The sequence below is a fragment of the Engystomops pustulosus genome, chromosome 2 (assembly GCF_040894005.1).
Source record: "Engystomops pustulosus chromosome 2, aEngPut4.maternal, whole genome shotgun sequence".
Lineage (NCBI taxonomy): Eukaryota > Metazoa > Chordata > Amphibia > Anura > Leptodactylidae > Engystomops > Engystomops pustulosus.
In genome coordinates this window covers 254,343,052-254,369,681 of record NC_092412.1, presented here as the reverse complement: position 1 = coordinate 254,369,681, position 26,630 = coordinate 254,343,052, and the positions used below count along the sequence as shown (strand labels likewise).

At 44.7% G+C, this 26,630-nt stretch overlaps 1 protein-coding gene across 2 annotated transcripts in view; it reads left to right on the top strand.

The window, feature by feature from the left end:
• Positions 1–26,274, top strand: part of CD247 (CD247 molecule) — an 88,472-nt gene extending 62,198 nt beyond the window's left edge. The window contains exons 3-9 of one of the 2 annotated variants that reach the window (XM_072138898.1): positions 1,879–1,982; positions 2,391–2,441; positions 3,932–4,003; positions 16,381–16,410; positions 16,999–17,052; positions 24,012–24,053; positions 24,235–26,274. In XM_072138898.1, the coding sequence (XP_071994999.1) occupies positions 1,879–1,982; positions 2,391–2,441; positions 3,932–4,003; positions 16,381–16,410; positions 16,999–17,052; positions 24,012–24,053; positions 24,235–24,294 (413 nt within the window). In that variant the 3' untranslated portion in view covers positions 24,295–26,274. Of the gene's footprint in view, positions 1–1,878; positions 1,983–2,390; positions 2,442–3,931; positions 4,004–16,377; positions 16,411–16,998; positions 17,053–24,011; positions 24,054–24,234 lie in introns of both variants that reach the window. The other variant, XM_072138897.1, reaches the window with a different exon arrangement.
• The last annotated feature ends 356 nt before the right edge of the window (positions 26,275–26,630 follow it).

Below are 26,630 nucleotides of genomic sequence, written 5' to 3'. Positions count from 1 at the left end.
GGAATATAACTACTATAATAGTGCCCCCTATGTACAGGAATATAACTACTATAATACTGCCCCCTATGTACAGGAATATAACTACTATAATACTGCCCCCTATGTACAAGAATATAACTACTATAATACTGCCCCTATGTACAAGAATATAACTGCTATTATATTGTCCCCTATGTACAGGAATATAACTACTATAATACTGCCCCTATGTACAAGAATATAACTACTATAATACTGCCCCATATGTAAAAGAATATAACTACTATAATACTGCCCCCTATGTACAGGAATATAACTACTATAATACTGCCCCTATGTACAAGAATATAACTACTATAGTACTGCCCCCTATGTACAAGAATATAACTACTATAATACTGCCCCCTATGTACAGGAATATAACTACTATAATACTGCCCCTATGTACAAGAATATAACTACTATAATACTGCTCCCTATGTACTGGAATATAACTACTATAATACTGCCCTCCTATGTACAAGAATATAACTACTATAATACTGCCTCCTATGTACAAGAACATAACTACTATAATACTGCCTCCTATGTACAAGAATATAACTACTATAATACTGCCCCTATGTACAAGAATATAACTACTATAATACTGACCCCTATGTACAGGAATATAACTACTATAATACCGCCCCCTATGTACAGGAATATAACTACTATAATACTGCCCCCTATGTACAAGGATATAACTACTATAATACTGCCCCCTATGTACAGCAATATAACTACTATAATACTGTCCCCTATGTACAGGAATAGAACTACTATAATACTGACCCCTATGTACAGGAATATAACTACTATAATACTGTTCCCTATGTATAGGAATATAACTACTATAATACTGCCCCCTATGTACAGGAATATAACTACTATAATACTGCCCCCTATGTACAAGAATATAACTACTATAATACTGCCCCCTATGTACAAGAATATAACTATATAATACTGCCCCTATGTACAGGAATATAACTACTATAATACTGCCCCCTATGTACAGGAATATAACTACTATAATACTGCCCCCTATGTACAGGAATATAACTAGTATAATACTGCCCCCTATGTACAAGAATATAACTACTATAATACCGCTCCCTATGTACAGGAATATAACTACTATAATACTGCCCCCTATGTACAAGAATATAACTACTATAATACTGCCCCCTATGTACAAGAATATAACTATATAATACTGCCCCTATGTACAGGAATATAACTACTATAATACTGCCCCCTATGTACAGGAATATAACTACTATAATACTGCCCCCTATGTACAGGAATATAACTAGTATAATACTGCCCCCTATGTACAAGAATATAACTACTATAATACTGCCCCCTATGTACAGGAATATAACTACTATAATACTGCCCCCTATGTACAGGAATATAACTAGTATAATACTGCCCCCTATGTACAAGAATATAACTACTATAAAACTGCCCCCTATGTACAAGAATATAACTACTATAACACTGCCCCCTATGTACAAGAATATAACTACTATAATACTGCCCCCTATGTACAAGAATATAACTACTATAATACTGCTCCCTATGTACAAGAATATAACTACTATAATACTGCCCCCTATGTAGAGGAATATAACTACTATAATACTGCCCCCTATGTACAGGAATATAACTACTATAATACCGCTCCCTATGTACAGGAATATAACTAGTATAATACTGCCCCCTATGTACAAGAATATAACTACTATAATACTGCCCCCTATGTACAAGAATATAACTACTATAATACTGCCCCCTATGTACAAGAAAATAAACTTCCTGATACAAATGACCTTTTTCTCATTTTTCTTACAGACGCACAGTTTTTTGGTTTGAACGATCCCAAATACTGTTACCTTTTGGACGGTATATTGTTTATTTATGCGATCATTGTTACGGCGCTGTTTTTCAGAGAAAAGGTAAGAGCCGTTTTATATTGGGAATGTATTGCTCATCAACACCTATGGAGCCTGGAGCCCCTCAGGCTAATTTGCATACAGTGTTTAATCCTGGTGTTAGATGGATAAAGTTGTGTCTGTGAGTCACAGCAGGTAGGTCTCCCTCCAGCAGCATAGACAGGACTACAGATACATAGCCTATGGAGAGGGGAGGGGGCAGCAGTGAGTCACAGCAGGTAGGTCTCCCTCCAGCAGCATAGACAGGTCTGTAGATTATAGATACATAATGAGCAGAAGTAGTGGTTCCGCTCATGTACACACTGGATACTGATCGCTGCAGTTAGTGAAGGTTGGGGTTCGCTTCTCTATTAGGTGGTTTTGATTTATTTGGTATTTTATTCTGTGTATAATTCGTTTCTTTCTCTTCAGTTGGTAAAGCGCAGACCGGGGCACAAAGATGGGAATGATGATAACTACACAGTGAGTATTGGGCTGTCTCATCCTGAGACTAGAAGTTAGTGAACCCCTAATAGAGGAAAGACGTGTTCCCGGCTGCTCTCACCACCTCCTGGGTGACCTGGGGCACATTTACTTACCAGCCCCAGGAGTTCCCGAGTTCCGAATGTCCGACGATCATGGACTCCGGCAGTAGATTCACTAAGACCGTGCGCCCGATATCCTGCATGTGTCGCTTCCCCGCTCAGGTCCCTGGAGTTCATCTTCTTCTTCCTGATGCATGTAAGTGCATTGTCCGTGTATAATGCACTGTGCGGGGAGTCACTAAGATCGTGCGCCCGATATCCTGCATGTGTCGCTTCCCCGCTCAGGTCCCCGGAGTTCACCTTCTTCTTCCTGGTGCATGTAAGTGCATTGTCCGTGTATAATGCGCTGTGCGGGGAGTCACTAAGATCGTGCGCCCGATATCCTGCATGTGTCGCTTCCCCGCTCAGGTCCCCGGAGTTCACCTTCTTATTCCTGGTGCATGTAAGTGCATTGTCCGTGTATAATGTGCTGTGCAGGGAGTCACTAAGATCGTGCGCCCGATATCCTGCATGTGTCGCTTCCCCGCTCAGGTCCCCGGAGTTCACCTTCTTCTTCCTGGTGCATGTAAGTGCATTGTCTGTGTATAATGTGCTGTGCGGGGAATCACTAAGATCCTGCGCCCGATATCCTGCATGTGTCGCTTCCCCGCTCAGGTCCCCGGAGTTCACCTTCTTCTTCCTGGTGCATGTAAGTGCATTGTCCGTGTATAATGCGCTGTGCGGGGAGTCACTAAGATCGTGCGCCCGATATCCTGCATGTGTCACTTCCCCGCTCAGGTCCCCGGAGTTCACCTTCTTCTTCCTGGTGCATGTAAGTGCATTGTCCGTGTATAATGTGCTGTGCAGGGAGTCACCAAGATCGTGCACCCGATATCCTGCATGTGTCGCTTCCCCGCTCAGGTCCCCGGAGTTCACCTTCTTCTTCCTGGTGCATGTAAGTGCATTGTCCGTGTATAATGTGCTGTGCGGGGAGTCACTAAGATCGTGCGCCCGATTTCCTGCATGTGACGCTTCCCCGCTCAGGTCCCCGGAGTTCACCTTCTTCTTCCTGGTGCATGTAAGTGCATGGCTTGCGACACAATTTTTAAGTTAATTCCAGCGGTTTGTCTGAATCCGTCGTATCGTCCGAAGGACCGCCCCCCGATTTCTGTCACGTGAAAGCCGGAGCGATTGTGACACAATTCCCTTTTAAACGCCTGTCCCAGCGGCGCAATCCCCGACTAATTCGGAAAACCTGCCGCAGGACCTTTAGTAAATAAGCCCCAATGTCTACTACAATGACTACTTATCCACTGAGCAGCGCATCACTGACTGGTGCGAGCCACAGGTCACCTGTTCCCAGCTGGGGGTCCTATAATAGGGTCTAAAGATAAAACAGGGGGCTCTGGGAAATTCCCCGTATAACCCAACACGTCTCATATCTTCCAGGACATTAAACCTGGAGCCCAGGGAGGTTACGGCATGAATAGAGGGGGAGACACCGAAAAAGGAATGAACCGAGTGAGTAATGTACAGAAATATAATCTCATCTACCTACCTACATATCCATCTATCTATCTCCTATCTATCTATCTATCTCCTATCTATCTATCTATCTATCTATCTCCTATCTATCCATCTATCTATCTATCTCCTATCTATCTATCTATCTATCTATCTATCTATCTCCTATCTATCTATCTATCTATCTCCTATCTATCTATCTATCTATCTCCTATCTATCTATCTATCTCCTATCTATCTATCTATCTATCTCCTATCTATCTATCTATCTCCTATCTATCTATCTATCTATCTATCTATCTATCTATCTATCTATCTCCTATCTATCTATCTATCTCCTATCTATCTATCTATCTATCTATCTATCTATCTATCTATCTATCTATCTATCTCCTATCTATCTATCTATCTCCTATCTATCTATCTATCTATCTATCTATCTCCTATCTATCTATCTCCTATCTATCTCCTATCTATCTATCTATCTATCTCCTATCTATCTATCTATCTATCTATCTCCTATCTATCTATCTCCTATCTATCTCCTATCTATCTCCTATCTATCTATCTATCTATCTATCTATCTCCTATCTATCTATCTATCTATCTATCTCCTATCTATCTATCTATCTATCTATCTCCTATCTATCTATCTATCTATCTATCTATCTATCTATCTATCTCCTATCTATCTATCTATCTATCTATCTATCTATCTATCTATCTATCTATCTATCTATCTCCTATCTATCTATCTATCTATCTATCTCCTATCTATCTATCTATCTATCTCCTATCTATCTATCTATCTATCTCCTATCTATCTATCTATCTATCTATCTCCTATCTATCTATCTATCTATCTCCTATCTATCTATCTATCTCCTATCTATCTATCTATCTATCTATCTCCTATCTATCTATCTATCTATCTCCTATCTATCTATCTATCTATCTATCTATCTCCTATCTATCTATCTATCTCCTATCTATCTATCTATCTATCTATCTCCTATCTATCTATCTCCTATCTATCTCCTATCTATCTCCTATCTATCTATCTATCTCCTATCTATCTATCTATCTATCTATCTCCTATCTATCTATCTCCTATCTATCTCCTATCTATCTATCTATCTATCTATCTATCTATCTATCTATCTATCTCCTATCTATCTATCTATCTATCTATCTATCTATCTCCTATCTATCTATCTATCTATCTATCTATCTATCTATCTCCTATCTATCTATCTCCTATCTATCTATCTATCTATCTATCTATCTATCTATCTCCTATCTATCTATCTATCTATCTATCTATCTCCTATCTATCTATCTATCTATCTCCTATCTATCTATCTATCTATCTATCTATCTATCTCCTATCTATCTATCTATCTCCTATCTATCTATCTATCTATCTATCTATCTATCTATCTATCTATCTATCTATCTATCTCCTATCTATCTATCTATCTATCTATCTATCTACGTATCCACCTATCACCTACCTATCTATACAGTATATCTCCTATGTATTTTTCTCTCCATCTATCTCATATCTATCTATCATCACCTATATATCTACCTATCAGTGGAAATAATAAGTATTTGTTGCGCTGCAGATTTTTCCACATTATTCACAATATCACATTATACAATTTGTAAATAAATTAATTTATTAATAAATTCCTGCATTAAAATAATGGCCATTTTATTGCATGAAATAAGTATTTGATCCCCGGCCAACCAGCAAGAATTCTGGCTCTCTCAATGCTGTTAGTTTTTCTCTATGAAGCTCCTCCTACTCTGCACTCATTACCTGTAGCTCCTCCTATGCTGTACTCATTATGGGTAGCTCCTCCTACTCTACGCTCATTACTGGTAGCCCCTCCTACTCTGCAATCATTAGATGTCGCTTCTCCCACTCTGCCCTCATTACCGATAGCTCCTCCTACTCTGCACTCATTACATGTAGCTCCTCCTACTCTGCACTCATTACCTGTAGCTCCTCCTATGCTGTACTCATTATGAGTAGCTCCTTCTACTCTACGCTCATTACCGATAGCTCCTCCTACTCTGCACTCATTACCTGTAGCTCCTCCTATGCTGTACTCATTATGAGTAGCTCCTTCTACTCTACGCTCATTACCGATAGCTCCTCCTACTCTGCACTCATTACCTGTAGCTCCTCCTCTACTGCACTCCTTACATTTATTAATTGCACCTGTATGAACGACGTCTCTCCATATAATCAGTCAATTATGTTCCATCTTCGCCACGACCAAAGATACAGGACAATAAGCAGCAGCTTTGTGATAAGGCAACAACAGAAAATGGAAGAAACACTAGATGACGGTCAAGCTTCTTCGATCTGGGGCTTTGTGTAAAATCTCGTCTTGTCGGGTGTGGAAGATCTAGAATCAGAACCACACTGGAGGACCTGGCCAATGACTTGAAGCCGGCTGGGAACACAGTCTCATAGATGACTACTCCACCATGGATTATATGCTGCAGGACCCACAAGGTCCACCTGCTCTCACCGCCACATGTCCAGGCCCCATTTGAAGTTCCCTACTGAGGAGGCACGGGAGAAGGTCATGTGGTCAGATGGAACCAAAACCTTTGGTTATCAACGTCACTCGCGTATTTGGAAGAAGGAGATGGATGAGGACAACCCTACGAACACCATCCCAACCGTGAAGCATGGGGGTGGAGACATCAGAGATTGGGGAGAAAGAGCAGAGGACCAGTGCACCAATAGAAGGAAGGATGGGTCCATGCATCACAACAACCTCCTTCCCTCAGCAAGAACATTGAAGATGGGTCGTGGTTGGGTTCTCCAGCAGGACAATGACCCGAAACACACGGCCAGGACAACTAAGGAGCGGCTCCAAATCACGGAGACCTCAACCCAATCCAAAATCTGTGAAAGATCTTCTTGTTGCCCATTGACAGCCCCAAAACCTGAAAGATCTGGTGAAGATCTGCATGCAGGACATCTCTCCTACTGTGGTCCTAGATAGTGACCATCAGACTGCGGTCACCTCCCTCGCTAAGCATCGTGTCTGCGGTGGTCAGGTCTTTCTGGGTCACCACCTGGCGGACATTGTCCTTGAACATCGGATTGTGCAGTTAGAGATAATTGGACAGACTTTTTGGCACCCGGATGAAAGGAGAAGATGTGTGAGGACCTCTGGGAATCAGAAAGATGATGGGAATCTCTCCTGAGGTTTCAGAGTGTCCCGGCTGTGTGAAGGCGCAGAGCGTCGCCCTGTGATGTCTCCCGCCCGCGTCTAGGTACGGGAGCTGCAGGTACGGGGAGACGCCGAGGCTCAGATACATCACACGGCACCAGAAACCAGGGAAAACAAACAACAAAAAGCTTCCCGGGCTTTGAAGTGCAGAGTCTGAGTGACGAGCAGCTTTGTACTCGGGGAGCAGAGATTTACAGCTATTTCTGTCAATAAGAGGCAAAGACCGGAGCGACAGCATCCAGCACATACAGATAACAGAAAGGCCAGACGCCTCTAACTGTATCTCAATGTATCATAGCAAACCTATAATCCTGCAGCGCTGATCCGGAAGAAGGTGAAAACTCCATTGGCCCCTTCTGACCCTGTATCCTCCATAACATGTGATATTATTACACTGCAGACACCCCGGCCCCTCCTGACCCTGTACCATGTATCCTCCATAACATGTGATATTATTACACTGCAGATATCCTGCCCCTCCTGACCCTGTACCATGTATCCTCCATAACATGTGATATTATTACACTGCAGACATCCCGGCCCCTCCTGACCCTGTACCATGTATCATCCATAACATGTGATATTATTACACTGCAGACATCCCGGCCCCTCCTGACCCTGTACCATGTATCATCCATAACATGTGATATTATTACACTGCAGACACCCCGGCCCCTCCTGACCCTGTACCATGTATCCTCCATAACATGTGATATTATTACACTGCAGACATCCCGACCCCTCCTGACCCTGTACCATGTATCATCCATAACATGTGATATTATTACACTGCAGACATCCCGGCCCCACCTGACCCTGTACCATGTATCATCCATAACATGTGATATTATTACACTGTAGACATCCCGACCCCTCCTGACCCTGTACCATGTATCCTCCATAACATGTGATATTATTACACTGCAGACATCCCGACCCCTCCTGACCCTGTACCATGTATCCTCCATAACATGTGATATAATTACACTGCAGACATCCCGGCCCCTCCTGACCCTGTAACATGTATCCTCCATAACATGTGATATTATTACACTGCAGACACCCCGGCCCCTCCTGACCCTGTACCATGTATCCTCCATAACATGTGATATTATTACACTGCAGACACCCCGGCCCCTCCTGACCCTGTACCATGTATCCTCCATAACATGTGATATTATTACACTGCAGACATCCCGGCCCCTCCTGACCCTGTACCATGTATCATCCATAACATGTGATATTATTACACTGCAGACATCCCGGCCCCTCCTGACCCTGTACCATATATCATCCATAACATGTGATATTATTACACTGCAGACATCCCGGCCCCACCTGACCCTGTACCATGTATCATCCATAACATGTGATATTATTACACTGTAGACATCCCGACCCCTCCTGACCCTGTACCATGTATCCTCCATAACATGTGATATTATTACACTGCAGACATCCCGACCCCTCCTGACCCTGTACCATGTATCCTCCATAACATGTGATATTATTACACTGCAGACATCCCGGCCCCTCCTGACCCTGTAACATGTATCCTCCATAACATGTGATATTATTACACTGCAGACATCCCGGCCCCTCCTGACCCTGTAACATGTATCCTCCATAACATGTGATATTATTACACTGCAGACATCCCGGCCCCTCCTGACCCTGTAACATGTATCCTCCATAACATGTGATATTATTACACTGCAGACATCCCGGCCCCTCCTGACCCTGTACCATGTATCATCCATAACATGTGATATTATTACACTGCAGACATCCCGGCCCCTCCTGACCCTGTACCATGTATCCTCCATAACATGTGATATTATTACACTGCAGACACCCCGGCCCCTCCTGACCCTGTACCATCCATAACATGTGATATTATTACACTGCAGACATCCCGGCCCCTCCTGACCCTGTAATATGTATCCTCCATAACATGTGATATTATTACACTGTAGACATCCCGACCCCTCCTGACCCTGTACCATGTATCCTCCATAACATGTGATATTATTACACTGCAGACATCCCAGCCCCTCCTGACCCTGTAACATGTATCCTACATAACATGTGATATTATTACACTGCAGACATCCCGGCCCCTCCTGACCCTGTAACATGTATCCTCCATAACATGTGATATTATTACACTGCAGACATCCCGGCCCCTCCTGACCCTGTACCATGTATCATCCATAACATGGGATATTATTACACTACAGACATCCCGGCCCCTCCTGACCCTGTACCATGTATCATCCAGATATCCCAGCCCCTCCTGACCCTGTACCATGTATCCTCCATAACATGTGATATTATTACACTGCAGACATCCCAGCCCCTCCTGACCCTGTACCATGTATCCTCCATAACATGTGATATTATTACACTGCAGACATCCCGGCCCCTCCTGACCCTGTACCATGTATCATCCATAACATGTGATATTATTACACTGCAGACATCCCGGCCCCTCCTGACCCTGTACCATGTATCATCCATAACATGGGATATTATTACACTACAGACATCCCGGTCCCTCCTGACCCTGTACCATGTATCCTCCATAACATGTGACATTATTACACTGCAGACATCCTACCCCCTCCTGACCCTGTACCATGTATCATCCATAACATGTGATATTATTACACTGCAGACATCTTGCCCCTCCTGACCCTGTACCATGTATCATCCATAACATGTGATATTACTACACTGCAGACATCCCGGCCCCTCCTGACCCTGTACCATGTTTCATACATAACATGTGATATTATTACACTGCAGACATCTTGCCCCTCCTGACCCTGTACCATGTATCGTCCATAACATGGGATATTATTACACTGCAGACATCCCAGCCCCTCCTGACCCTGTACCATGTATCATCCATAACATGTGATATTATTACACTGCAGACATCCCCTCCTGACCCTGTACCATGTATCATCCATAACATGGGATATTATTACACTGCAGACATCCCACCCTCTCCTGACCCTGCACCATGTATCATCCATAACATGGGATATTATTACTCTGCAGACATCCCGGCCCCTCCTGACCCTGTACCATGTATTATCCATAACATGTGATATTATTACACTACAGACATCCCGGCCCCTCCTGACCCAGTACCATGTATCATTCATAACATGGGATATTATTACACTGCAGACATCCCGGCCCCTCCTGACCCTGTACCATGTATCATTCATAACACGGGATATTATTACACTGCAGACATCCTGGCTCCTCCTGATCCTGTGCCATGTACCATGTATTATCCATAACATGTGATATTATTACACTGCAGACATCCCAGCCCCTCCTGACCCTGTACCATGTATCATCCATAACATGTGATATTATTACACTGCAGACATCCCGGCCCCTCCTGACCCTGTACCATCCATAATATGTGATATTATTACACTGCAGACATCCCGGCCCCTCCTGACCCTGTACCATGTATCATACATAACATGTGCTATTATTACACTGCAGACATCCCGGCCCCTCCTGACCCTGTACCATGTATCATCCATAACATGTGATATCATTACACTGCAGAAATCCTGGCCCCTCCTGACCCTGTACCATGTATCATCCATAACATGTGATATTATTACACTGCAGACATCCCGGCCCCTCCTGACCATGTACCATGTATCATCCATAACATGTGATATTATTACACTGCAGACATCCCGGCCCCTCTTGACCCTGCACCATGTATCATCCATAACATGTGATATTATTACACTGCAGACATCCCAGCCCCTCCTGACCCTGTACCATGTATCATCCATAACATGTGATATTATTACACTGCAGACATCCCGGACCCTCCTGACCCTGTAACATGTATCATCCATAACATGTGATATTATTACACTGTAGACATCCCGGCCCCTCCTGACCCTGTACCATGTATCATCCATAACATGTGATATTATTACACTGCAGACATCCCGGCCCTCCTGACCCTGTACCATGTATCATCCATAACATGTGATATTATTACACTGCAGACATCCCGGCCCTCCTGACCCTGTACCATGTATCATCCATAACATGTGCTATTATTACACTGCAGACATCCCGGCCCCTCCTCACCCTGTACCATGTATCATCTATAACATGATATTATTACACTGCGGGCATCATGGCCCCTCCTGACCCTGTACCATATATCATCCATAACATGTGATATTATTACACTGCAGACATCCCGGCCCCTCCTCACCCTGTACCATGTATCATCCATAACATGTGCTATTATTACACTGCAGACATCCTGGCCCATCCTGACCCTGTACCATATATCATCCATAACATGTGATATTATTACACTGCAGACATCCCGGCCCTCCTGACCCTGCACCATGCATCATCCATAACATGTGATATTATTACACTGCAGACACCCCGGCCCATCCTGACCCTGTACCATATATCATCCATAACATGTGATATTATTACACTGCAGACATCCCTGCCCTCCTGACCCTGTACCATGTATCATCCATAACATGTGATATTATTACACTGCAGACATCCCAGCCCCTCCTGACCCTGTACCATGTATCATCCATAACATGTGATATTATTACACTGCAGACATCCCGGCCCCTCCTGACCCTGTACCATGTATCATCCATAACATGTGATAATATTACACTGCAGATATCCCGGTCCCTCCTGACCCTGTACCATGTATCATCCATAACATGGGATATTATTACACTGCAGAGACATCCCGGCCCCTCCTGACCCTGTACCATGTATCATCCATAACATGTGATATTATTACACTGCAGAGACATCCCGGCCCCTCCTGACCCTGTACCATGTATCATCCATAACATGTGATATTGTTACACTGCAGACATCCCGCCCCTCCTGACCCTGCACCATGTATCATCCATAACATTTGATATTATTACACTGCAGACATCCCGGCCCCTCCTGACCCTGTACCATGTATCATCCATAACATGGGATATTATTACACTGAAGACATCCCAGCCCCTCCTGACCCTGTACCATGTATCATCCATAACATGTGATATTATTACACTGCAGACATCCCGGCCCCTCCTGACCCTGTACCATGTGTCATCCATAACATGTGATATTATTACACTGCAGAGACATCCCGGCCCCTTCTGACCCTGTACCATGTATCATCCATAACATGTGATATTATTACACTGCAGACATCACGCCCCTCCTGACCCTGCACCATGTATCATCCATAACATGTGATATTATTACACTGCAGACATCCCAGCCCCTCCTGACCCTGCACCATGTATCATCCATAACATGTGATATTATTACACTGCAGACATCCCGGCCCCTCCTGACCCTGTACCATGTATCATCCATAACATGTGCTATTATTACACTGCAGACATCCTGCCCCTCCTGACCCGGTACCATGTATCATCCATAACATGTGATATTATTACACTGCAGACATCCCGGCCCCTCCTGACCCTGTACCATTTATCATCCATAGCATGTGATATTATTACACTGCAGACATCCCGGCCCCTCCTGACCCTGTACCATGTATCATCCATAACATGTGATCTTATAACACTGCAGACATCCTGCCCCTCCTGACCCTGCACCATGTATCATCCATAACATGTGATATTATTACACTGCAGACATCCCTGGCCCCTCCTGACCCTGTACCATGTATCATTCATAACATGTGATATTATTACACTGTAGACATCCCGGACCCTCCTGACCCTGTACCATGTATCATCCATAACATGTGATATTATTACACTGCAGACATCCCGGCCCCTCCTGACCCTGTACCATGTATCATCCATAACATGTGATATTATTACACTGCAGAGACATCCCGGCCCCTCCTGACCCTGTACCATGTATCATCCATAACATGTGATATTTTTACATTACTGACATTCCGGCCCCTCCTGACCCTGCACCATGTATCATCCATAACATGTGATATTATTACACTGCAGACATCCCAGCCCCTCCTGACCCTGTACCATGTATCATCCATAACATGTGATATTATTACACTGCAGACATCCCGGCCCCTCCTGACCCTGTACCATGTATCATCCATAACATGTGATAATATTACACTGCAGATATCCCGGTCCCTCCTGACCCTGTACCATGTATCATCCATAACATGTGATATTATTACACTGTAGACATCCCAGCCCCTCCTGACCCTGTACCATGTATCATCCATAACATGTGATATTATTACACTGCAGACATCCCGCCCCTCCTGATCCTGCACCATGTATCATCCATAACATGTGATATTATTACACTGCAGAGACATCCCGGCCCCTCCTGACCCTGTACCATGTATCATCCATAACATGTGATATTATTACACTGCAGACATCCCGCCCCTCCTGATCCTGCACCATGTATCATCCATAACATGTGATATTATTACACTGCAGAGACATCCCGGCCCCTCCTGACCCTGTACCATGTATCATCCATAACATGTGATATTATTACACTGCAGACATCCCGGCCCCTCCTGACCCTGTACCATGTATCCTCCATAACATGTGCTATTATTACACTGCAGACATCTCGGACCTTCCTGACCCTGTAACATGTATCATCCATAACATGTGATATTATTACATTGCAGACATCCCAGCCCCTCCTGACCCTGTACCATGTATCGTCCATAACATGTGATATTATTACACTGCAGACATCCCGGACCTTCCTGACCCTGTAACATGTATCATCCATAACATGTGATATTATTACACTGCAGACATCCCAGCCCCTCCTGACCCTGCACCATGTATCATCCATAACATGTGATATTATTACACTGCAGACATCCCGGCCCCTCCTGACCCTGTACCATGTATCATCCATAACATGTGATCTTATAACACTGCAGACATCCTGCCCCTCCTGACCCGGTACCATGTATCATCCATAACATGTGATATTATTACACTGCAGACATCCCGGCCCCTCCTGACCCTGTACCATGTATCATCCATAACATGTGATATTATTACACTGCAGATATCCTGCCCCCTCCTGACCCTGTACCATGTATCATCCATAACATGTGATATTATTACACTGCAGACATCCCGGCCCCTCCTGACCCTGTACCATGTATCATCCATAACATGTGATATTATTACACTGCAGATATCCTGCCCCCTCCTGACCCTGTACCATGTATCATCCATAACATGTGATATTATTACACTGCAGACATCCCGGCCCCTCCTGACCCTGTACCATGTATCATCCATAACATGTGATATTATTACACTGCAGAGACATCCCGGCCCCTCCTGACCCTGTACCATGTATCATCCATAACATGTGATATTTTTACATTACTGACATTCCGGCCCCTCCTGACCCTGCACCATGTATCATCCATAACATGTGATATTATTACACTGCAGACATCCCAGCCCCTCCTGACCCTGTACCATGTATCATCCATAACATGTGATATTATTACACTGCAGACATCCCGGCCCCTCCTGACCCTGTACCATGTATCATCCATAACATGTGATAATATTACACTGCAGATATCCCGGTCCCTCCTGACCCTGTACCATGTATCATCCATAACATGTGATCTTATTACACTGCAGAGACATCCCGGCCCCTCCTGACCCTGTACCATGTATCATCCATAACATGTGATATTATTACACTGCAGACATCCCGCCCCTCCTGACCCTGCACCATGTATCATCCATAACATGTGCTATTGTTACACTGCAGACATCCCAGCCCCTCCTGACCCTGTACCATGTATCATCCATAACATGTGATATTATTACACTGCAGACATCCCGCCCCTCCTGACCCTGCACCATGTATCATCCATAACATGTGATATTATTACACTGCAGACATCCCAGCCCCTCCTGACCCTGTACCATGTATCATCCATAACATGTGATATTATTACACTGCAGACATCCCGCCCCTCCTGATCCTGCACCATGTATCATCCATAACATGTGATATTATTACACTGCAGAGACATCCCGGCCCCTCCTGACCCTGTACCATGTATCATCCATAACATGTGATATTATTACACTGCAGACATCCCGGCCCCTCCTGACCCTGTACCATGTATCCTCCATAACATGTGCTATTATTACACTGCAGACATCCCGGACCTTCCTGACCCTGTAACATGTATCATCCATAACATGTGATATTATTACATTGCAGACATCCCGGCCCCTCCTGACCCTGTACCATGTATCGTCCATAACATGTGATATTATTACACTGCAGACATCCCGGACCTTCCTGACCCTGTAACATGTATCATCCATAACATGTGATATTATTACACTGCAGACATCCCAGCCCCTCCTGACCCTGCACCATGTATCATCCATAACATGTGATATTATTACACTGCAGACATCCCGGCCCCTCCTGACCCTGTACCATGTATCATCCATAACATGTGATATTATTACACTGCAGACATCCCGGCCCCTCCTGACCCTGTACCATGTATCATCCATAACATGTGATATTATTACACTGCAGATATCCTGCCCCCTCCTGACCCTGTACCATGTATCATCCATAACATGTGATATTATTACACTGCAGACATCCCCTCCTGACCCTGTACCATGTATCATCCATACCATGTGATATTATTACACTGCAGACATCCCGGCCCCTCCTAACCCTGTACCATGTATCATCCATACCATGTGATATTATTACACTGCAGATATCCCGCCCCCTCCTGACCCTGTACCATGTATCATCCATAACATGTGATATTATTACACTGCAGACATCCCGGCCCCTCCTGACCATCAGCCTCGCATGACCGTTCTGCTCCATTCATCTCTATGGAGCTGACAGAGATCGGGCTGTGGATAGGGCCTAACTTTAATCATTACTATATCTTTTACATTTTTTTCTAATAGTTAATACAAATGATATCTTATACATATTAACAATAATAATTATTAGAATCATTACAAATGTAACTTCAACCTTTCTGATATGAACCTTTGGTTTCCCCTGCAGCAGATGAGGAGTCCGGATAATTCCATCTACCATGTAAGTATCTTTGTGGTTATTTGGAGATTGTGTGGAAGATGGGAGTGATATATATTTATATATAGTCAGAATTATCACAAAAGATCTAGAATATTCTGCGGCATTAACAAAATAACTGGATAGAAGCTTCAATATTGTACCTGGTGTTTGCCAGGGATCACCGTCCATAAATACATCCGGCAATCGGTGCCTATGGTGATACTTCCATACGGCGCTCAACAACTGCATAGGAAACATCATCTGATATAGATAATGTACAGAACTAATGACTTATGGGCTACTTGTTCCATCTCCTTCAGTGGGGAAGCTGGCACACAAATGGTGTGTCCTCACACTGCTGTGCTCTTAGCTCTCTGCACTGTGCTGTCCCACAGCCCCTCCTCACTGCTCTGAGCGACTGCTGTAGTATGAAACCAGAAGCCCTGGCACAGCTTCTACTCAGAACATAGAGCATTTTGATGCCCAGTGCTGAGAGCACAGCAGTGTGAGATGTTCTCCAAGCATATTGCACATATTCTCCTTGGACAAGAGTTTAGTTGTCTCCTATTTTTCGATCCCCACTGAATATTTTTGTCTGTAACATTTCAGGGTCTGCAAAAAGACAAGATGAACGATCCCTACAGCGACATCAGGGTCAAGCAGGTCGGTGACATTTCCATCAGATTCTAAGAGCAAAAGTTGACAGCTTTATATGTCTCCAGCGCGGATACATATCTCTGCTTGCTGTCAGTGAATAAGAACTAAGAACCCTTAAATGTTCTAAAGACTAAAACTTCTCTCAGTTGTTGGTTTGTTACATTTGTATCCAGTTTAGACAAGTCTCTTGACTTGTCCTGTTACATCTGCAGGAAAGAGATCGGTGATATCGATGTCTAAACTACTGGATATTATTGTAACAAACCTCCAGCTGTGAGACGTATTCGTATCCGTAAAGATTTTGGAACAACCAAAACAGATCTTGGAGATGACTAAAAAGAAAATGACATATTATATAGAAGGTCTGTGGCTGCCATGTTGGGCGCAGTATGTTATATGGCGGTACATTGTGCAGGCGGCTGGCTGGCGCTGGAGGTTGTGTCGTTACAGTGTATTATTATTACGAGGACATAAAGCACAGTGTGTTATGTACGGCCGGTGCCCGGCACTCCCGGCTCTGCGGTACTTTATGTGCCCCGGGTCTCCGCTGTGCAGTATGTTTAGTAAGACGGCAGATGGCACAGCGGGCACAAGGAGACGCGGAAGACGAGCAGCCTCTGCTTTATCCCACCAGAGGAAATGAGAAAATACTGCACCATCTGTCCGAGGTGTACAGAATCAGCACAATGTACACTGTACCAGAAACTCAGCTCAGTAATGCTGCCAGAAATCCTTTCCTTACACACCAGTGGCCATCTTATCTCACCAGCTTCATAAAGTCATCCGCAAGGTAATTATCCTAGGGGTACACTATGGTGGTGCACATAGTGGCAACCAAAGCATGGTCCTTGTGGTGGCTCCTTCATGTGGTTCTTGTGTCATCCACATGGAGGTCCTGATAGTGTCACCCTCACCCTCATTGCATCATCCACATGGAGATCCTGGTATCAACACCCTCACTGTGGCCCCATAGTGTCATGTTCAAGGTGGTTCTCCTAGTGCAGTGATGGCTAACCTATGGCACTGGTGCCAGAGGTGGCACTCGGAGCCCTTTCTGTGGGCACTCAGGCCATCACCAGAGAGGACTCCAGGTATCTTCCTGAAGTCCCAGACAGCCCAGGACTTGCTGTGCACAGAGGTATTTTGAAGTGACAGCTGTAACTGGGACTATTTTCTGCTTTATTGGTGTCCTCGGTGCTGGTATCAATGAAAACTGTGACAGAGAAGGGAGTATAAATCACAAATTACATTTCTGTGTTGGCACTTTGCGATAAATAAGCGGGTCTTTGTTGTAGTTTGGGCACTCGGCCTCTAAAAGGTTCGCCATCACTGTCCTAGTGGCTACCATACCATGGTCCTTGTGGTGGCTTCTTCATTGTGGTCCTTGGCGTCACCCAATAGTGTGATCTTCGAAATGGTCCCCATAGGGCCATGTTCAAGATCATCCTCCTAGTGGCAACCATACCATGGTCCTTCTAGTTGCACAGTGGTCTCAATGATATCAACCATATAGAGGTTCTTCTAGAGTTCATGTCAAGGAGCCTTCATGCTCTAAGTGGTCCTCATAGTGTAACCCTTGTGCTTGTAGTGGTAGCATTACGGTAGTCCTTGTGATATCCATGTCACAGATGTCCATTAGGTGTCAGCCTCATGATGGTCTTATGATGGCACCCTCACAGTGTCCCCCATGATTTCAGTCTTATGATAGTCTTCATGTTGGAGTTATAGCCATAGGGTCCTCATACTGTCATCCTCGAGGTGGTCCTCATATTCTCCCACTCACTGATGTCCTCATTGCATCAGCTTTGTGTTGGCCATGACCGGCCTCTACGTCTTGTCTGTTCTTCTCTCCTTGGTCTATAGAGGAGCCAAGATTCAAGATGAGCCAATTATTGTACCTGTGACTTTCACGAGCTTCGTCTTCCTGATTTTTGTCACTCTAAAATACTTTGTGTTAAGAACTTAAAGAAAAAAACAAAAAAAAATCATCTCACAAACCTCCGCAAGTCATTAGAGCCACAACAAAGAGATTCCTCCTGAGGAGCCGCATTGGGTTGGCCTAAACTTTGGATCAATAAATCTCTGTTTTGGCCGGACGGGTCTGACGCTTATTTCTCTCTCGTGCCTTATCAATCGTGGATCCGACACATTTCACAGTAAAAAACCCACTAGGAGCAGATCCTGTCCCGGCTCACGTCACCGGCTCGCGCTATCCTGCCTCTATAAGTCATGTACGGGAAGTCGTCTGTAGGAACATGGCTGATAAAGAGTCCAAACTTACACTTGATCCCGGTTCTGGAGCAGACAGAGGCAGGAACCGTCTGTAAATGATAAAAAATACACAATTATTGTAATAAAATCAGATATCTGTGTCTTCCTCTGCAACCGGAGCCCTCCCCCGATAGACACAAACTCCACCCCTCATGTCAGCCCCTCCCAGTCACTGAACCAATGGAAGGGGGTCGTAAAAAAAACGGAATTAACACTTTATTTTATTTAACATTTTATTTCTAAAAAGAAACTTTTTACAATTCGTTTTTTTGGTTTACATTTTTTTAATTTTTACACCTGAAAACAAATTTAAAATGCAAGAATTTACAAATCAAAAATCTGATATTATTTACTTTCATCTAATTTTGTATTTTTATTCCACAAATTTTTTGTAAATAAATCAGAAATCTTTGGTATGTAAGGAGAATATTCCTGGTGATATCCGTGTTACCCGCGGCTCCGCTAATGTCATGGTAATAAACAACCTGTAATTTTCCCAGGTAACGGTGAGGAAAATCTCCCGAGGGAATAACACAGGTTTCACCGGAGAATGGAATTGAAAGTAATGTATTTGCTAAAGTGAATCCGGGTCTCGGAATGAAAAGCGAATGTCGGCTGTTTACTCTTAATTACACGAGAAAGTCAGGACCGAGAGAACACATTGTAACAGAAAGCAACGGGAACGACATGTACAGAGCGGAATCCGACACAATCCATTACCTAATATCTGTGTATATATATTTATCTACAATATCCATCACATCTGAGTCTCTGTAACATCTGCAGTATCTATAATATGTATCCATGCTGACCCCTGACCACTGCTGGCTATGATAGAAAGGTGTCAGGACACACAGGACATGGCAGCTCGCTGTGTATGGGGGTGTAGTCACAGAGGAGTCAGAGCGCCCATGCTGACCCCTGACCACTGCTGGCTATGATAGAAAGGTGTCAGGACACACAGGACATGGCAGCTCGCTGTGTATGGGGGGTGTAGTCACAGAGAGGTCAGAGCACCCATGCTGACCCCTGACCACTGCTGGCTATGATAGAAAGGTGTCAGGACACACAGGACATGGCAGCTCGCTGTGTATGGGGGGTGTAGTCACAGAGGGGTCAGAGCGCCCATGCTGACCCCTGACCACTGCTGGCTATGATAGAAAGGTGTCAGGACACACAGGACATGGCAGCTCGCTGTGTATGGGGGGTGTAGTCACAGAGGGGTCAGAGCGCCCATGCTGACCCCTGACCACTGCTGGCTATGATAGAAAGGTGTCAGGACACACAGGACATGGCAGCTCGCTGTGTATGACGGGGTGTAGTCACAGAGGGGTCAGAGCGCCCATGCTGACCCCTGACCACTGCTGGCTATGATAGAACGTTGTCAGGACACACAGGACATGGCAGCTCGCTGTGTATGGGGGGTGTAGTCACAGAGGGGTCAGAGCGCCCATGCTGACCCCTGACCACTGCTGGCTATGATAGAAAGGTGTCAGGACACACAGGACATGGCAGCTCCCTGTGTATGGGGGGTGTAGTCACAGAGGGGTCAGAGCGCCCATGCTGACCCCTGACCACTGCTGGCTATGATAGAAAGGTGTCAGGACACACAGGACATGGCAGCTCGCTGTGTATGGGGGGTGTAGTCACAGAGGGGTCAGAGCACCCATGCTGACCCCTGACCACTGCTGGCTATGATAGAAAGGTGTCAGGACACACAGGACATGGCAGCTCACTGTGTATGGGGGGTGTAGTCACAGAGGGGTCAGAGCGCCCATGCTGACCCCTGACCACTGCTGGCTATGATAGAAAGGTGTCAGGACACACAGGACATGGCAGCTTGCTGTGTATGGGGGGTGTAGTCACAGAGGGGTCAGAGCACCCATGCTGACCCCTGACCACTGCTGGCTATGATAGAAAGGTGTCAGGACACACAGGACATGGCAGCTTGCTGTGTATGGGGGGTGTAGTCACAGAGAGGTCAGAGCGCCCATGCTGACCCCTGACCACTGCTGGCTATGATAGAAAGGTGTCAGGACACAAGGACATGGCAGCTCGCTGTGTATGGGGGGTGTAGTCACAGAGGGGTCAGAGCGCCCATGCTGACCCCTGACCACTGCTGGCTATGATAGAAAGGTGTCAGGACACACAGGACATGGCAGCTTGCTGTGTATGGGGGGTGTAGTCACAGAGGGGTCAGAGCGCCCATGCTGACCCCTGACCACCGCTGGCTATGATAGAAAGGTGTCAGGACACACAGGACATGGCAGCTCACTGTGTATGGGGGGGTCTAGTCACAGAGGGGTCAGAGCGCCCATGCTGACCCCTGACCACTGCTGGCTATGATAGAAAGGTGTCAGGACACACAGGACATGGCAGCTCACTGTGTATGGGGGATGTAGTCACAGAGGGGTCAGAGCGCCCATGCTGACCCCTGACCACTGCTGGCTATGATAGAAAGGTGTCAGGACACAGGACATGGCAGCTCGCTATGTATGGAGGGTGTAGTCACAGAGGGGTCAGAGCGCCCATGCTGACCCCTGACCACTGCTTGCTATGATAGAAAGGTGTCAGGACACACAGGACATGGCAGCTCGCTGTGTATGAGGGGTGTAGTCACAGAGGGGTCAGAGCACCCATGCTGACCCCTGACCACTGCTGGCTATGATAGAAAGGTGTCAGGACACAGGACATGGCAGCCCGCTGTGTATGGGGGGTGTAGTCACAGAGGGGTCAGAGCGCCCATGCTGACCCCTGACCACTGCTGGCTATGATAGAAAGGTGTCAGGACACACAGGACATGGCAGCTCACTGTGTATGGGGGGTGTAGTCACAGAGAGGTCAGAGCGCCCATGCTGACCCCTGACCTTCTCACATGACCTTGAAGCAGAGCGCCTACATTTCCTGGCCATATGGCATCGGCTCTGGGTCTCTGTAGTCAGACTGTTACATTATAACATCTCCTAGAGATTTGTGTTCTTTGTTCAGACAATGAGGAGACGGATGAAGACGAAACGTTTAGAACAATCATCTCTTAAAGTTCTATTTCTTGATACTTTCCCTCTGAAGCCTCTCAGAATGAATAATGGCCGTTGTCTGATGTCGGGCTCTTAACGTGGGGAGCGATGGGCCGGCGATGGGGCCCCCGGGGGCTCAGCCATTTATTTTGATCATGTCGGATGGTTTTCTAGTATATATCTATAATCTGAGGCTGCGCTGAGCGGGACGGCAGAGTGCGCTCTATATCTCACTGACACCGAGACGCTGAGGAAAGATGTTTATTGCGATGTACAAGTATCAGGGGAAGAAGAGGAGAAAGACGCGACAAAGAAGAGGAACCGAACAATAATAATCAGAAGCCGCCGGAGCGGGGGAGGCCGGGATGTGGACTGAGCGCTAGAGATGAGCGGACGCAACGCTTGGGTTTGGCTTCGACCGTCTGACCTGGACAAATCCGGTAAATTGACACAAGCAACTAGTAATGTCTGTGTCCTGATCAGGCGGCTGCACCCCAACTTTTGGGTTCGCTCATCATGAGCACGGGGCAAGGGTGGCATCCAAAATATACACACCCCCCCTTATATATCCATTGGATGGTCCTTGTGACCACCTAGTTATGCCGACTTACCTCAAAATTCTATAAAGTTATCAGTGGGGATAAGTGGCCATACAAATCATCTGGTGACCTACCTGTGTAACAGCAGGGGCACTGTGCTGGTGGATCGTCATCGGTGGTCACATGACCAATATCTTTTAACTCAAAATATCAGGAATATGGAATCCGGGGGCCACTCTCAGATTTTGTCGCCTGCTCTGGTATCTTGTGGACCTGAATAAGGAAACGAGACACAACACAAAGTGGACGGCGCCTTCAGACGACTTTGTAGGGATCGGTATTCCAGCGCTCAATACCATTACTGGTCGTTATGTGACATTTGGGAGGAGACTGAGATGCTGGGACTCACAGCTCCCCCTCCCCTCCCCATAGACTGTGTCTTGTGACGCCTCACTGAGCCTCTGTCAATGTAATAGCAAGAGGGAATTTAGTAGAGACTTGTCTGTGCTGCAGATTCCTCCACCTTTGTGCTCCTGTACAGCTCCTCCCTCCCCTACCAATGTCATCACACCAGGCTGTGACCTCTGAGAAGGAGCAGGTGGGAGGAGCAATACAGGAGCACAAAGGCTGAGAGCAGAGGAGTCTGCAACACACAAGGCAAATTATGTTTTTTGAAATGCATCTGAACCAAAGCCCAACCCCTGGGACTACCCCAGGATTTTGTCAGGATGAGAGGTAAGTTATAACATGCAATTACAGTATATTGTAATGCAAATGCTTATAAAAGGCACAGGCAGATTTGCACTGCTGGTGTGAAGGGCTTCTGCAACCTGTCTTTAGTGAAAATGAGGTCCCTGGTGACAGGTTCCCTTTAAGTGGAAAGGAGATTGATGAATAAGTTATGGAATAACACGTAACATAAGTTTCTTGTCGTCATTTGTACAATTGATTTATGAAAAACAAATGTAAAAAGTTTAATTGGGATTAACCTGATGATCCGATCCGGATACTTTGCCCAACATTCCATAACCAGGGAAGATTCCGGTATCGGATACATTACAGGGGGCGGATCTGGTCGACATATTTACAATGTAACAACTTAAGGGAATGTTTTGTGTTTTTTTTTTTCTCTTTCCAGCAACCGAGAAGAAAAGGGAAGGGGCAGGACGTGGTCTATCAGGTAACATCCAATATTTCCAATTCTTGTATCGTTGTGTGAACAGCGACCAATTTCTTTACTTATAAATTCCGTCTGCTTTCCTTTTGAAGATGTTTTCATTTTCTACAAAAAAAAAAAAATCTAAAATCTTTTTTTAGGATACAAAATTATATCAATTTTTTTTTATACTTTTTACCTTCAGGGATTAAGCGGAGCCCAGAGGGACACGTACGACGCGCTGCAGATGCAGCCGCTGCGCTAACGACTGAAGACGGAGATTTCAAGAAAAAAAAAAAACTTTTTTTTTTTACATTATTAAATAAAGTTGTTAAATTAATTTTACAACAAACAAAAAAAGTCAATACATCCCAGGTTATAGAAGAGCTGGATCCGTATACGGTCACATGACATAGTGGAAACCCATTCATGAAAAATTTTTGTTAAATTTATGAAAATTTTTGCAAAAAAAACTATATTGATTATAAGTTATAAAACGTTCTACTCTGGTCACGTTCAAAGAAGAAACATACGAGATTCTGCGAACTTTCTAATGTTAATGTATTGTGGGAGACACAGCGGGAAACCAATTCAGATAAATCAAAGTTTTAAAACCAAATCAGAATCCATCCTGATAAACCAGGGACATTACTCATAAGAAAGTACCACAGTCCTGGTGCCTGGATCTAGATTTGTCATCCGTGGCTGCCTTCCTTCTAAAATCAACTTTTAAAATTATGTTAATGAGCCTGATTGGCTATGGTGGCGTTACCAGAACCCCTCCGTGCCTCCGCTTCACAGGCTGTTACACTGTCTCCCACTCTCCTCTGCTTTCTCAACCCTCACCTCCCTCTGCCTGATATAATCTTACACAGTAGTAAGGGGAAGTGCTACTGTACAATGTAACAGCCTGTGAAGTTACAGCACGGAGAGGTTCTGGTAACACCCTCTAGAGCCCATGTGGCTCTGGAGGGTAATTGATTTTAAAAGGGTAGAGACCATAGATAACAGATATAAGGAGATCACCACGGTCCCGGTGCCTGGATCTCTGAGTAATGTCCCTGGGTTATCAGGATGGATTGTGATGCAGCTTTGGATGTGACTGGAGTATAAAGATAAAAACAGAACAAAATAAACAAATGCAAGTAGTATGGAGTCACGTAGGATATAAAAGCCATAGAGGCGAGAGGGTACGTGTGAGGACCACCCTCCCTCATCCCGTCTATGTGCGGCTTTAGCGAACTGTAAATTAATTTCTTGCTGTAAATAACTTTCCGGAAGCCAAATCTGCAGAATATAAAGTGCATAATAGATGTTCTTCAGGTATAAAACATAAAAGAAAGAATAAAAAAAAAAATAATAAAAATGAAATAAAATGACCGTAATTCAGGGTATAAATATGTGGATCTTAATAGATGTGCTACAATGTATATAGTGCGGGGGCCGCAGGGGGTCCGGCAGCCTTACACCTAATGCACGGCCATATTGGACGCTAGGACCTGTACAGCTGCAGATGGACCTAGCACCAAGGGTCCAGAACATGACGTCCCTGGAGATGGCGCTACAAGTGTTTTCTGTGCTGTTTTTATGTAACCATCTTCTTCATTTTTATAGAATGAAGCGCCGATCCCTCCCCCCAAAAATATAACATAAAAGTATAAGGTGTAGTTTACATTTTAGATCTTTAAGGAAAACTACCATGAAAATCCATCCTGATAAAGCAGGGACATTACACAGTAATCTTATATTTGTTTCTAAAATCCTTCCTTCTAAAATCAACTTTTAAAATTATGCTAATGGGCCATTTGGAGGTGTTACCAGAGCCCCTCAGTGCTGTAGCATCCCAAGCTGTTACACTGTGTAGGAGCACTTCCCCGCTATGTGAGATTACATCAGGCACAGGGAGGGGGAAGTGCTAAGGGAGAGAACGTGCAGGACGGGGAGACAGTGTAACAGCCTGTGAAGCTACAGCACAGAGGGGTCCTGGTAATTATAAAAGATGTTAGAAGGAGCGAGCCCACGGTGCCTGGATCTATGAGTAATGTCCCAGGTTTATCAGGACGGATTCTGATGGGAGATTTCTTTTAAGCGGTCAATCGCACTGATGTATTATTTTGCTTTAATAAAGTATTTTACTTTTTTTTTCTGCAATATTTATTTGATTTTCTTTTGCAATCAAAATTTCTAGAAGTCCAGATATTCTGAAAATCTCTTATAGAAAGAGAGGTCACAAGGTGAAGGTTCTAAAAGGTTCTACAAATAAATGTAAATTCCAAATTCATGGTTTTTATGGCTTTTTAAAAAAAAAAAAGAAAAAAAAAACTTCCCTTTACACGTAAATTTTCTATTTAGTTTAGAATAACCCGATTGATAATTTTACTTACATTTTTAGTAAAGATTTTTTTTAGGTTTTTTTTTTTTTTTAATAATATTCTTATGGTATTAATGTTCTGAGATCTTTTGTAACTGGGAGAGGACGTGAGGCCTGGATGGATACAGTCGTGAGCAAAATGACATCACAACCGAACATAAAGGGGCGGGGCTGTGACAACTTTTGCTCAGATGATGAGCGCTGGTATTAATGAGGCGACTTTCATGAAC